This window comes from Triplophysa dalaica, chromosome 7, assembly GCF_015846415.1.
Source record: "Triplophysa dalaica isolate WHDGS20190420 chromosome 7, ASM1584641v1, whole genome shotgun sequence".
Taxonomy (NCBI): Eukaryota; Metazoa; Chordata; class Actinopteri; order Cypriniformes; family Nemacheilidae; genus Triplophysa; species Triplophysa dalaica.
Window position 1 is genome coordinate 3,894,252 of NC_079548.1, and position 14,387 is coordinate 3,908,638.

The window sequence follows — 14,387 nt, forward strand, 5'->3', positions numbered from 1 at the left end:
TCCCGGCCGGCACAAAGATTTATGAGTACACAAGTTTGGAAATGGCTCAGGCTGCCAAGATCAACATAGGGCTGTACGGGAATGGAGCTCTCTCTCTTCCCATGTCAAGCCTTGTGGAGGAATATAAAAGCACAAAGACAAAGATAGAGATGACGCTCAAAGAATCCTGTGATCCCTGTGTAAGAGATGCTGCTCCAACAGTGGTGACAGGAAGAAAATGGAACCCAACAACAGCAGTTGGAGATCCAAAGGCAGTCCTCAGACATAAGGACATCGTGGGACAAGTGCAATGTGGCGGATGGGGACTTGGTTTGGCATCAACCACATCTACGTTGCGACACAAAAGGAACAGTGTCACCTGGTAGTGGAGGAGATTTGGTGTCAAGAGGTAGCAAGTAGATGCGCCAGGGCATTCTCTCAAGCCCAGAAAGGCCATTGGAGGGGGTGGGAAGGCATTGAACAGCGCAAAATCACATGGAGTGAGCTGTGGAGTATGGAAACAAACAGGCAAAGTTTTATCATAAGAGTTACATATGATGTTCTGCCATCACCAACAAATCTGCATGTTTGGTATGGGTAGGATCAAGCCTGCCACCTATGTGCAGCTCCAGCAAACCTCAAACATATTCTTGTGGGTTGTAAGAGCTTGACACAAGGAAGATACAGATGTCACCACAATCAAGTACTAAAGTGCTTGGCTGCAGCAGTAGAGACCAAGAGAGTGACAGCAAATGTCATCCCCCATAACACCAAGGCTAACTCGCTAACATGGCAACCTTTTATTCGGGAGGGAAAGAAATCGCAGGCCAAGCATTTAATCCCAGATTCAGGTCTGCTGAGTATAGCCCGGTATTGGGAAATGCAAGTTAATTTAAACCACAGACTTACTTTCCCCTTTGAAATTCCATCGACCAACCTACGGCCGGACGTGGTTCTGTGGTCCAGCTCCAGTGGGACAGTCCTCATAGTTTAGTTGACTGTACCTTGGGAAGCGGCCATTAACGAAGCATTTGAAAAAAAGAATATCCGGTATGCCAACTTTGCAGCGGATGCTGAAGATCAGGGATGGACAGCGAAAGTGTTCCCGGTGGAAGTGGGCTGCAGGGGCTTTGTTTCCAATTCCACTACAAGGCTGCGTAAGAAAGTGAGTATCACAGGACATGCCCAATGGAAGGTAGTCAAAGAACTTGCCACTATCGCTGAGAGAAGCAACCACTGGCAGTGGGTGAAACGGAAGGACGTAATATGGGGTGCTAAGTGACCATTTAATAAAAATGGTGTTGGACTCATGAACAGAAGGTTGCCGGTTCCATTCTCAGGGCCGGCGGATTATGACTGTGGTGCCTTTAAGCTGCAGTGAAAGCTGCCTACTGCTTCTGCCAGACAGCCTTGTAACAATGCAACACACACCCAGGTTTAATCAACCTGCGGTGGGCCTCCCTTGTCTTGTGATAAAGGGCCAAATCAAGCAATGAAGCTGAGGTCCAAAACTGACGATGTGTTGCATCGATGGGAACCATACAAAAGGTAATATCAGCAGCACCTCACCAAAAGGCTTGTTTCACTTAGGATAATGTGATGAAATTGGGACAAATAACTCATGAGACGTCACTCTAATAATGGCAAGGAAAGGTAAGTATGCTGTGTATTTCTATAATCATTTATCCCCCAAACAGAGAGGATACACACCCGACGAACCAGTGGAACCTCAGACCTCCTTTCCTCAATTCATATTCTTGACTGCTTCCCCCCTGCACAAGGCGTGGGAAATGTCCTATTGGGCAATTCAACTTTGCTGAAATAGTGGGATTATGACAACTAGTCCTTTTAAGCGAATCTATCAAGGCATTCTGAAGCAAACTGTAATGTCCATTGTCAGAAAGCTCTGTCTCAGTCGCAGGTCACAGGATAATGACCCAAATTAGCTAAAATCAACCATGAATGGATAAGAACAACACATTTTACTATTCTGAAGTGGCCTTCCATGAGTCCTGATCTGAATCCTATCAAACATCTATGGAGGGTGTTTTGACAGCTCTCCATGTGCTCGGAGTCCGCGTGTGTGTGTCCCTCCATTTGTTATCCTCTCATAACTCATCTCCCGCTATCTCTTCTCTCTCTTTATAACTCCCTTTGTTCTGTGTCAGTCCGTTTTACTTTTATTTACTAAATTACTAACCCCACTGATTTCCAATCTAGCAACACGGTCTTGTCTTGTCTGTCTTGTTATCTAGTGGCTAATTGGTTTTGTTTGTCCAGGCTCCAGAGCTCTTTGCAACCTTTTTGGTGTTCCACTGTTCACGCAGATTGCTGCCCTGGCGACCTTGGCACCCTATCTGGCTGGCGATTCGATTGATTTTTTCCCCCAGGCGGATAGAGACTCTCCCTACATGGTTGTTTGAGTGGAGTATTCATCTCTACCTATGTGGTTGTTCGAACGGATAATTCATCTCTCCCCAGGTGGGTGTTCAAGCAGATCATTCATCTCTCCCTGCGGGGTTGTTCAAACGAAGTAGTCACCTCTCCCTGCGGGTTGCTCAGGCGGCTCTATCAGCTCTCCCTTTGTGGTTTTTCTATGAAACTTTCAACTGTACTCCCTGTGGGGTTTAACAACAGTCTCCCGGGACCACACGGAAAAGTTCCAGTATTCCAGGACTGTCTCTAGTTTTTTTCTGGCCACTCCCATCTCTCTCACCGGCCGAGCACTCCAGCCCTGTCCCTTTATTACCTTTGAATTTATTGGATTGTTGTGTTGTGGCTGCTTGTGTGAATAAAGTAAGATTTTTTGACCCTGCATCTGACTCTTGCCCTTCCGTCATAACAAGAGCATATATCAGTTACTTTTATAACAGTGAGTACATGACAGACAAACCAATTGAGTGCACTTATGTGATTTTACTCATTTAATAGTTCTCCGTTACAACCATTTGAGTGATGGAAAACGTATAATTTTAACTAGTTGTTGTCCATCATTCCATCTATTAAAAGGACAAACATTTTAGTTATTAGAAACAATCCTAATAATTAACTCAAATAAATCTCTCGGAGCTCTTGGCATAAACCCACATTCACTCTGAAAAAACATCTGATCTTTTAGACTAGGGGATAAAACCGGTTCATATAAACCAGTCCAGTGCTGGATATCAATATACTGATAGATGTATAACAGGACTCTCTACTGTCAGGAAACACACATGTGATGTAGAAGACTTTTGAATCCTGTTAACTTACCAGAAAAATCTTTCAAATTCACACTGAATGCAAACAAAGGTCTCAGTTTGTTGTTCACTGTACATATGTATTGTCCTTCATCTTCCTTTTTCACATTTTTCAACAGGAGGGAAAAGTTTCCATGTTTAATGTCCTCAGTGTAGAAATGAGCTCGATCATGATAATCCTGATGTTGGACTTCTGATCCATATTCATACACACACACTGGACTCTTTAAACCAGATCTTCTCCATTTTATCTTCAGACCCTCTGTTATTAAATGTGGATCAATGAAACAGGGCAGAACCACTAAACCTCCCATATCAACCTTATAAGAACCTTCCACACGAAACCCTGAAAGAGATTTAACATTTAGAAATTCAGAAATTAGACATAATATTGCATATAAGAATTTATAGTTTGTTTAATATTTGACCTGTGGTTCTCTTTCCTCTGTCGCCAATGTATGCTTTCACTGTGTGTGTGTGAGAGAGTGTGTTTGTGTGTGTCTATGTCGATGTGTGTAAGTATGTATGCATATTGTGTGTGTGGAGCATTTGTAAGTCTGTCTTTGTTGTTTTCACCTTTTTCTTGTTTTTCCAGGTATATGCCTTTAGTTGTTTTACTTGTATTCAATGTGTCTCATGTACAGCTGCTTTATATCAATGAAAATTGTAATAATCGCTATATAAATAAAGTTGAGTTGAGTTGTACATAATGACTGACGACACATTTTTATAGTTTATCAGAAGTGTCAAATTAGAATCACAGAGGTTAATTTGATTTGATTTTGTTTATTTATTTTGTTATGTGTTGTCAAGAAAAAATGTAGTCACTCGCTGAAGTCCGAACTGAAGGAAATGGTAATTTAATTTCTAAGTGATATCAGTAACAAAGGCTATTTTCATGGCAAACTCATGCTATTAAAACTTAATCAAAATCATTACGCCAAAAAAAAAACTATAAATAACTGAAAAATATATACAATCATTTAAGGACCCTTAAAACAAATAAAATAAAATAACATCAGAAAAAAGTTAAAGCACTTCCATATTAATATTTGATGAAAAAACATAAATTAGACCATGGGAAATCTTTTACAGAAGAATATTTTTCATAAACATACCTGTGTTGGTTCTGCTGAAGATGAGGGAAAAGAAGAGAAGAGCAGATCCACATGCAGAAATACACAGAATCAACACCATTATGTGTAAAGAAGAGAAACCTGAAACACACACACACACAGAGGTATGTATTGCTGTACTAGTGGGGATATTCAATAGACTTCCATTGATTTTATATCAGGCTTATGATCTTAACATAATAACTACGCAAACATGTGCAAGACATTAGATTGAAAGAAAAAACGAATAATTAGCCATTAGGTCACGACTGCCTACCCTGAAATGCATGCTCAGTGCTCCTAGTCCCGTATGGCACAACATTACAACACAGTACAAAAATCAATGCAACCATACGCGCCAACCCGTTGGCTAAGGCTGTTATAGCCCCACTAGCACCGTTAATGCATTCTCAGTGCCCCTGGTCCGAGCAGGATATAATGTGAATAAATTCATGGTTATAGTCTTACAGTAAATGTAAAAATATCAATATTCACACAGTAAACACAATATTGTAAAACACATGAAATCTTCTTAGATTGAATTGTGTAATACTGACACCTACTGATGTACATGAGAAATGTCTGTTTAACTCAAGATATTTAATATCTTGAATAAATTTACTGAATGACATTTTATATCTGTATGACCTTCTTTCTTTTAACACAGAAGAAACGTAAAAGAATGTTGATGCTTTTTATCTTTAATACACAAAACATGATACGGGGCAGAAAATAGACTTTAGATTAACTTTAGCTTTACTGTAGCTCAGTGGCAAGTGCATTACGTTAACAACGCAAGGTTTTGGGTCCGATGCCAGGGGATATACCTATAAATAAATACCAAATACCTATGTAAAATGTATAGGATAAAGCAATCGTAAACATTTGTCTGAGCTGGGCACAAAACTAATTTCACTTTCATCACAGTCCTACAGCTGGTTATAAGAATTCATCCACACACTTTCTAGGCTACCCAATGGTCAAATAACAGCTTCATGACTTTAACATCGGCTGTTAAAGTTGTTCTGTGTAATACACTGATATTGCGTGTGTGTGCTCCCTACCCTACCTCAATACACTTCAATGAAACGTTCTTCAAAATCCTGCTTGCAAATGTCTCCTAGTCAATCTGCTTGTAATTTCCCTTGCCATACTATGAAAAAAAAATGCAATCTCCAACAAAGATCGACGTTTGCACATGCACTAGCAGACCTCCGTTGCACTTCGATCGATCCGCATGTTTTTAACTAATACAGTGAAGTTGACACCATTGTTGTTTATTGATAAAAGTGTATGAATACACTGAGAGGGACACCGACCAATCATAACAGCCTGAGAAGCGGAAGTTCGCTTATATGTTATGGGTGAGATATCTTCATACACACACACTCCAGAGCCATTGAGAGAGAGAGTTCTGCCAACGGAAGTCCAAAACGCTGGAGCATCACGTGATTCATGGAGCCTTTAGATAGTTCCAGGAAGTTATGTTTTTTCTTTAAATGCTTTATTTTGTAAATTTGTATTCATTTAATGGCTTTTGACTTTAAATGGGTTAGCAGTTTCCTCCGTTGGTCTGTTTAGTCGCAGCCACATGCATTAGTAGTAACTTCTGGGAACTATTGAAACTGTTCCATTGGAGTCAACGGAGAATACGCGACTCTGTCTCTCTCAGTTGATGGCTCTAAGCTGGGAACCAATCACGACAGACTTGGTCAGCTTTAGTAATCAAAGCGTTTTGGAAGACTTTAAATAGACCGTAAAAAATCCAGTCGTTTTGTTAGAAGCGGTGAACAATAGACTTGAAATATGTGAAATATAAGCGTTTTTTATAAGAAACGTGAACATCCACTATTAAACACCCCAAAACATAATAAAAGCCTCAAAATAGCAAAGAATGGGTCCTTCAATATTTACCATCAGTGTATTTTTTTAAATGACCAGTGTCAAAATTCTTTAACAATTCTTCTCCAAATATCACTTTTTAGCGGCACATATTTTCATATTGTTAAATTATTGTCAAGATCTTTGCATTGAAAAAATCAAAATATTGAAACAATATGGAAGTAAATAACTAAATGCTTTAGCGTTTGTTTTCATATTTATTCATTGACTCACCCAGTTGTTTTAGTGTTACAGTCGTGTTGTCTGAGAATCGTCCAGCAAACACTTGACACATGTAAAGTCCTTTATCTTCAGTTCTGACTCTCTTCAGTCTGAGAGAGAAGTTTCCTCTGTGGATTTCATCACTGAAGAACTCAACTCTGTCTCTGTATTGCTCATCTGATGGTTCTGGATGAACCTCATTGTTTTGATAGAGCAGAACTGTGACGTATTCGTTTTTAACTCTTTTCTTCCATGAAACCTCTTCAATGTCTTCAGGTGGGATGTGAGAGTCCACAGAGCAGTTCAGAGTCACGTCTTCACCCACATACACGGAAATCAAATCATCTGATCCTGATACGATTAAACGCTCTGAAAGCATATCAAATAAAACATAAAACTGATTCCAAAAATGTTATTGAACATGATGTGAAGAACCCAAGTGATCAAACTCACCAACATCTTTAATCTCCACCACAGTTTCACCAGACTCTTGTCCACTGTGAACTTTACATGTGTATTGTCCTTCATCTTCTTGTCTCACATTCTTCAACAGTAGGGAGAAGTTTCCCTGTTTAATGTCGTCAGTGAAGAAATGAGCTCGATCATGATAATCCTCATTCTGGACTTCTGGTCTAATATCTCCATCTTGATACAGATGAATGAGAGTCTGTGAGTCTGATCTTCTCCATTCCACCTCCAGATCCTCCAGTGATGAGAGTGAATCAACAGAACAGGGCAGAAGAACTGAACCTCCCAGAGGAACAACCAGAGGACCTGAGGAACCCTTCACTGTGAACCCTGAAAATAAATGTATTTTCAATGAAAACTAAGGCAAGGCTTGTTTTGTATAATCAAAAATCAAATTATGCAAATGTCTGTGTTGTGACGCTCCAGACTGAAGTGTCTTTTGGCACAAGTGTGAAATACTGTATGTTTCCCTCGCATATTTTAAGAATTACTAGCAAAAAACTGTTGACATCATAGACAAGTGTAGCATTGAAGTGAAGCATTTTTTTGTTGATATACATTTCAAGCTTCCAGCTTCTCTTTGGTCCATCTTTCGTGTCCCTGACATTTTACACACACAATTTACACTTTCAAAATGTATATTTGTCTACAAAACTATTTTTTAATAATGAGTCTGAAAGATCACTAGAAACAAGTTTAGCTGTGTGTCTAAATTAGTGTGTGTGTGCAAGATTATAACTGAGGTTCTTTCTAGCATAATCTGAAAGTGAGATAAAATACATACCTACATACAGTGTCGGAATGGATGAAAAAATAAACAGATATAAGTTCATTTTCGATGAATAAATATTTCAGTTCATGCAGTCATGTCTTTGCATTATAAAAGTCAAAGTGCAGGTTTGTAAATGACTGTTTAGGTTCACGCAGCCATGTTTAAATCTGTTTTGTTTTCTTCCTTAAAGAGAAAGATTTTGGTGGAACTAGCCCTAGACAAAAAAATATTAGCAAAAAATATTAGATTTAGATTTAAGCATACTTGCAGTCGGACTAATGGTCAGTATTCTGAAAATATGCTATTGATTCATTACCTTAAACAATGCTATTTGAAAAAACGTATTTGTACTAAGTATATTTTAGTTGTAATTAAATTGTAGTAAAGTACAACTTAAAGTGTACTTCCTCGTGCTATAGTGGAACAACTTCAAGTATACCTGAAGTGTAATATTGTAATATTGAAGTATAATTTATAACAAAGGTCATAGCTGGATTAGAATAATATCTTTATCTGAATACACTGTAAATTATAATTATCTTTTAAAAAGTCAGTTAAAACAGACTCATCTTTAACTTGTTTTAATATATTTAGAATGTATTTTTATTGACAGCATAAAGCGAACATAAGGGTATACCAGGGGTGTCCTGGTACACAGTCCTGGATGGCCACAGTCCTGCAGAGGTGTACCTCAGTCCCTTATCAAACACACCTGAAACAGCTACACAAGATCTTACATGCAGACAAGAAAGCAGAAACCTTCAGGCAGGTGTGCTGAGGCAGGCTGGATCTAAACTGTGCAGGACAGCAGCACTCCAGGACAGAGTTTGGAAACCCCTACACACAACATTATACGAACATACAAAATGCGTTACAAAAAGTAACATTTATCAATATACATGATACAATTATTATACAATTACTATTTTGATTCAGTGGAGTTGTGTAGGATTGCATGCTGGTGGTGCTGGTTATGGGATCTGTCTGATGGTAACAGAGAGCATGTTATTGCTGGGGTGACTGGAGTAACTGATGATCCTCTGAGCTTTCCTCACACATCTCCTGCTGAAGATGTCCTGGAGGGAGAGAAGCTCACCTCCAACAATGTGATGGGCTGTTTATAACACCCTCTGCAGAGCTTTGCGTTTGGGGCGGTGCCGTTTCATACCGGGCTGCGATGTAAACAGTTAAGATGCTCTTCACAGTGCAGATGTAGAATAAGCTGAGGATGCAGGTGGAGCATTCAAAACTTCCTCAGTCATCTCAAGAAGAAAAGTCGTCACTGGGCGTTTTTCACCATGGTTTTTATATGAACGCCTAGGTCTTCTGTCCCCCGAAGTCCACCACTGGCACTGGATGTGGCAGAGCGCAACCTGACAAAGAATGCATTGGTATTCATTGTAATTTTTTATTTTGTCCACACTAAATTGTGTGCCTGTTGTAGACACGGTGTGAGGCTGAGATTGTTCTCCTGGCACCAGTGTGTCAGGGTATTCACCCCGTCCCTGTGAACAGTCTTATTGTTTCCAGTACTCAGTTCTTCTCATCAGTTCAGTAACTTTTTTCTGATGTCAAGAAAATTCAGTTTCAGATGTCTTTCCCAAAATCAACTTTAGTCTGACAGGTTTTGCTCCAGCCTTATTCCAGTTTGAAAAAGAGACGCAGAGGTTCAGTTAACAGGTGTATAATGTTAAGACATCATAAAATGTATTTAATCTACAGTTTATTGGATATTAGGCGAAAACAGCAACTCAGCAGACTTAATGTATTTATCTTAACTAAACTTGACTAGAATGTCATATTATGCACTAAGAGTTTTCATTAAAATGACTCACCATGGGTTGTCGAGGTCTTCCTCAAAGATGTCTCTTCAAAACTAAGTTTCAGAAGCAGTTATACAGCCAGCCCGGAAGGTACCAGTAGCCCTTAAAAAAAGACTGAGATCTGAATTACAATCCTTGTTTGAGACGGGAGAAGGGAGAGTACTCATTATAACACTGGGCTGTTGAATGCTTCAATCTGGTTGGTTGACAAACGTTCTATTGTTGTGCATTGACTTTCAGTAAATGCACAACAATGAAGGTGTTCCAGGTCAGCTGACCACATTACAGTTCCATATCACTTCGCCAAGTTTAAACAACAGAAAGGTTATAGTGCAGCCTACAGGCCATCACCTCACCCATCACCCTGCTCTTGATCTGAAGTTTATAATGTCTAACTTCACTGTTAATGGAAACGTGTGCAGTTTCGTTTCAATACACAACGCATTTCAAAAACAAGAAGTACATATACTACAATCGAATACAGGGAATAAATCATTTATTATTTTCACTGGCTTTTCTGTCACATTACTGAAAACACTTGGGTGTGTGTGTGTGTGTGGACTCTCGCTCTCTCTCTCACACACACACACACACTCGCCACGTGGCTCAAGCTTCCGAGTCCGTTCGCTCTAACAGATGCTTGAGATGCACAAGAAAGTAGTCCTCCCCTCAACACAAATTTAAAGACAATACCATGACAAACATTGAAATTAAATATTTGAACAATGTCCTGTGGTGTGGTAACCGTGGCATAAGCAGAAAATTGTACTCCGGGCCGTTCAATAATTTGAAAGTGAATGAACATCCGAGGTGTAAAGGCTATGTCGTCAAATATTCCTTACCTTATGGTTGTGTTATGGGGGTTAAAATAAAGGAACGCACATGGTGTTTGTAGATGGTGCATCAGCGTCTGTGTTCAATAAAAGACAAGTGATAAAATTCAACGTCACTGACGACACCATTTACAAAAGACGATAGTCTTAGGATAAATATATCATCAAATATAAAGTATCAGATATCAATTATGTTAATTTAATATTTTTCACTAATATATTTGTTTTAAATATATTTAATTACCATTAATTAGAAGTATGTTAAAAGTTTAATTTTTAAATTTAGTAAAAGCATATTTTACAAGTATTTTTAATACATTTAAAGATACAATTTCTGTCAGTATATGCGCAGTGTACTTTAAAAAAAAATGGGAAATGTATTTGAAATACAAAAAAGTGGAACATCTGATCCAGATGAACATGTTCTGATTGAGAAGATGATCCGAATGAATGAAAAAACAACAACACATATTTATTGTGTTAACACACAGAAACTACACATGAACCATCCACATTAAGAGCTAAGTTAATAAGAGCTAAGTTTGTCATGATCCTACTGGAGTTCGAAGGTTTGAAGGTGTCTCTAATAAATAATGTTTGTATCAGGTTTAGATGTGTACGATTTGTTTTCCTGATAGAAATACTTTGACTTATCTTTCTGCTCATCTTGTTTGTGTCCTCTTGGGTGTGTTTATGGAAGAAAAAAAATCCAAGTAGAATATAAAATTGATCTATGATTTAATGCCCTAAGGTGACCTGACAGAGTGGTCTTTAAAACCACAACATGTTAAATGCCCTTACATTTACAGGTTTTGACACTTTCATACAAAATAACTTGCAGTGCATAGTAATAATAATAGTAATAATATCCAACCCTCTTCATATGAAGATGGCTCTTCATAAAACAAAATAGTTATATGTTTATATTTTCATCAGCATGTTATGAGAAATATGTACAATAATGGATGGGACCATTTCAAGGCTGCTTTAAAAATCTTCAGAGATCTAAGAAGTCAAACTACCAAATGTTGACATCTGTGCTATCAGTATAAAGAAAACCTTTTCTTTGGTAAGGTTGACTTTCCATGGACTTGCTCACACTTCATTTATCAGTATGCTTGGGTGTTTCCTAGGTCAACCATCTAACCTACAACCCGATGCTTTCCTAGCAAAATCCTCTACCAACTAAGCAACATAAATATACAGTTCTAACATTATATTGAGATATAACTCGGAGTTCACCTGGGCTTGCTTCTGTGTTGCACAATAACTGTGGCTTGAATTTCTAAATGAATAACTTGCTTCTGACTTGTCAATCGCTTCGGGAAATATTGGTTATTTTTTGCATCTGTCTACATTAGCAATAAGACATGGCCTATTATAATTCATTAGTAATGTTTTCATCTAGCCACTTTTGTCTTTATTTAAATATTATGGTACCAATTGTCATTTCGTACGCCCTGTACTAACTAACATGAAATAGGCCTTAGACTATTGAGTCTCTAAATTAGGGTTGGGCCGATAAACGATGCCATCGTCCATAACCGATGGCTGACCGCTCACGATGTTAAGCCGGCATTAGCTAACTTTAGCAACTTACACATTTGCAGTCACCCAAAAAACAACGCATGTATGTGAACGTGTTTAGTAACCAATGCAAACTACCTATCTGATTTTATAACTGTACATACCCTGATAGCAAACGTTCATCCGGCAGACATCTATTTGATGTCTGCATTTTCATCTGCAAGACATCTGGCAGATGATGTTTGGTCATCTGATGCTGTCAGATTTCATCTAGTAGATGTCTATAAGATGTGTATGATTTAGAATAGATGTACAACAGCTCTTTCTTAGATGTTTAGCAGCTGTTTTACACAGCAGATGTTTTCCAGATCTTTAGCAGACATCTTACAGATGGACCTGTGCTATGTAGAAGAAGTGTCTCTGCGTCACTTATAATGTCGCAGCTTGATTAAAGAAGACAACGGTGTCGTCGTCTATCGCGATGTTTCACTGTAGACATAGTCCGATGCCAATTTGGTAGACATCGCCCAACCCTCTTTTACCAACAGGACAGGCATTTTTTTAGCTCGACATAGAAAGGACGGTCAGGAAACAGAATGCTTGCAAACTGAACCCTTTAGACATGTGTAAATGTGTCTAATGTGTTATATGTATGTGTGTATGTATGTATGTATATATAGTGAGAGAGAGAGAGAGTGAGAGAGAGGGAGGGAGAGAAGAGAGCTATGAAGCACATTCATCTTTATAAATAACACTTACCGTCAGCGATCAGCAGCAGCGATGACATAAGTAAGTAAGAGAGGTACATCTTGAAATAAACACTGTTAAAAATAACACACATTTCTAATATAAAATACCGTGAAATATCTGTTTGTGCGGACGATGTCGATGTTCGCAAGATGTCTGCAGACCCACTGCGATAGTTATGGGCGTATCGATCCTAATTTCAATAGCATCGATAACAACGTTAGTATTGGTATGGTGTCGATACTAGTCTGACGAGATCGACATTTTAATTTAAAGATTTCTAATCTATGCTTGCGTATTGCTTTCGTCTCACCAAAGATCAGACATGACTCTGAACACCCTTTCTCAGCTTACTTCTCTTCTTCTACGTTTTTATGGCGGATAGCACCAATGTAAGGCGCATTATCGCCACCTACTGTGTTGGAGTATGACCCAGAGTTTCCCCTTCCCCCAAAATAAATACATATAAATAAAAAATATGCTTTCATATTAACAATATTTAGATCATCTCAATCCTCTTAATTAACTCGGTTCTTTTAAGATGAAGAAATAAACTCTCTGTTCCATAAGTGTATTTATTTTTAAGCTTTACTTCATCCACCACCATCTTTCTTAGCTCATTCTTCATTATTTCTTGCTCATTGGAATACTTTTGACAAACGCAAATAAGGAACTTAAAGGAACTTAAAAACTATAATTTGTTAAACTATTTGACCATACATCTGTATGTCAATGACTCTTTTCCTAGTGAACAGTATTGTTTTTGTTTTATATACTGAAAACCTGAATCCCCATGCATTTGACTTTTTTCTACTACTTCAATTGCCTCTTGTATTTTCCTTGTAAGATGATTTATATTATTTCCTCTTTCCCACAATGCCCTAAAACAACGATAGCCCAATGTCTCCCTGAACTCGAGGAAATATATAATTTATCATTATAAAAATGTAACGCATAGTGGTTAAATCCAACAGGTACAACATGTTCCAATCCAAAATCAATATTTATTCAGACCAGAAAGCATGGGAACACATTTACTTAACAAAACTGGACACTGAACAAAGGAGCAGGATGTGTATAAATAGTCCCTGCATATCACTCTCTTATTTCTATCCATTACTTCAATTTGTATTAACCCATCCAAATCTAATTTCTTACAAGGATTATAATAATTTTTCCCTCTTTAGTCAAAATCTCTATGACTATGCTCCTATCTTTTCTCTATTTCACTAAATGCAATTTCTTCACTAATAAATGTAACATAACCACCCTCTGGTCCATCACACCTTGCACATTGATATCCCTTTATTCTAAAATCTAAATTTGATCTCCTAAATACAAATATCACTGGGTTTGGTAGAAAACATAAAAATATATTTTTTAAAGTCTTGCCCATGGCCAACAAACTTCTAGCATTCCATTGCATCAAGAGGATCACTATTAATATTATCCTACTCCTACCCATGCTTGTTCCTGGCCTGCCTGAACACTGAGGTCATTTCTCACCTCCTTCCATGTCCGCCCAATGTTATTTAGAAGATGTACCGCTGCCTTCACTATTATTTGTATTCTTTCTGTTTAAGATGTAAACTCCATTGTGGCATTAACTACCACTGCAATGAAGAGAACCATATTTTCTCTAAATCAACCATTACTTCTTTATTCACCTGTTCTGTATCTTTTGAGGTTTGATTGTCTGCTCTGCTTCTTTCATTTCCTCCTTCTCATGGATTTACATCATCATAGCTTGTGCATATGTAAACTTGTACTGAACTATACCT

At 38.1% G+C, this 14,387-nt stretch overlaps 1 protein-coding gene across 1 annotated transcript in view; it reads right to left on the reverse strand.

The window, feature by feature from the left end:
* The window catches only part of LOC130425773 (uncharacterized), a 38,082-nt gene extending 23,960 nt beyond the window's left edge, over positions 1-14,122 (reverse strand). Inside the window, exons 1-6 of the mRNA XM_056752152.1 lie at positions 14,113-14,122; positions 8,314-8,397; positions 6,890-7,234; positions 6,449-6,805; positions 4,337-4,435; positions 3,232-3,564 (exon numbers count right to left, since the gene is read on the reverse strand). Coding sequence (XP_056608130.1) covers positions 3,232-3,564; positions 4,337-4,435; positions 6,449-6,805; positions 6,890-7,234; positions 8,314-8,397; positions 14,113-14,122 — 1,228 coding nt within the window. The remainder of the gene's footprint in view (positions 1-3,231; positions 3,565-4,336; positions 4,436-6,448; positions 6,806-6,889; positions 7,235-8,313; positions 8,398-14,112) is intronic.
* Positions 14,123-14,387: the final 265 nt, after the last annotated feature.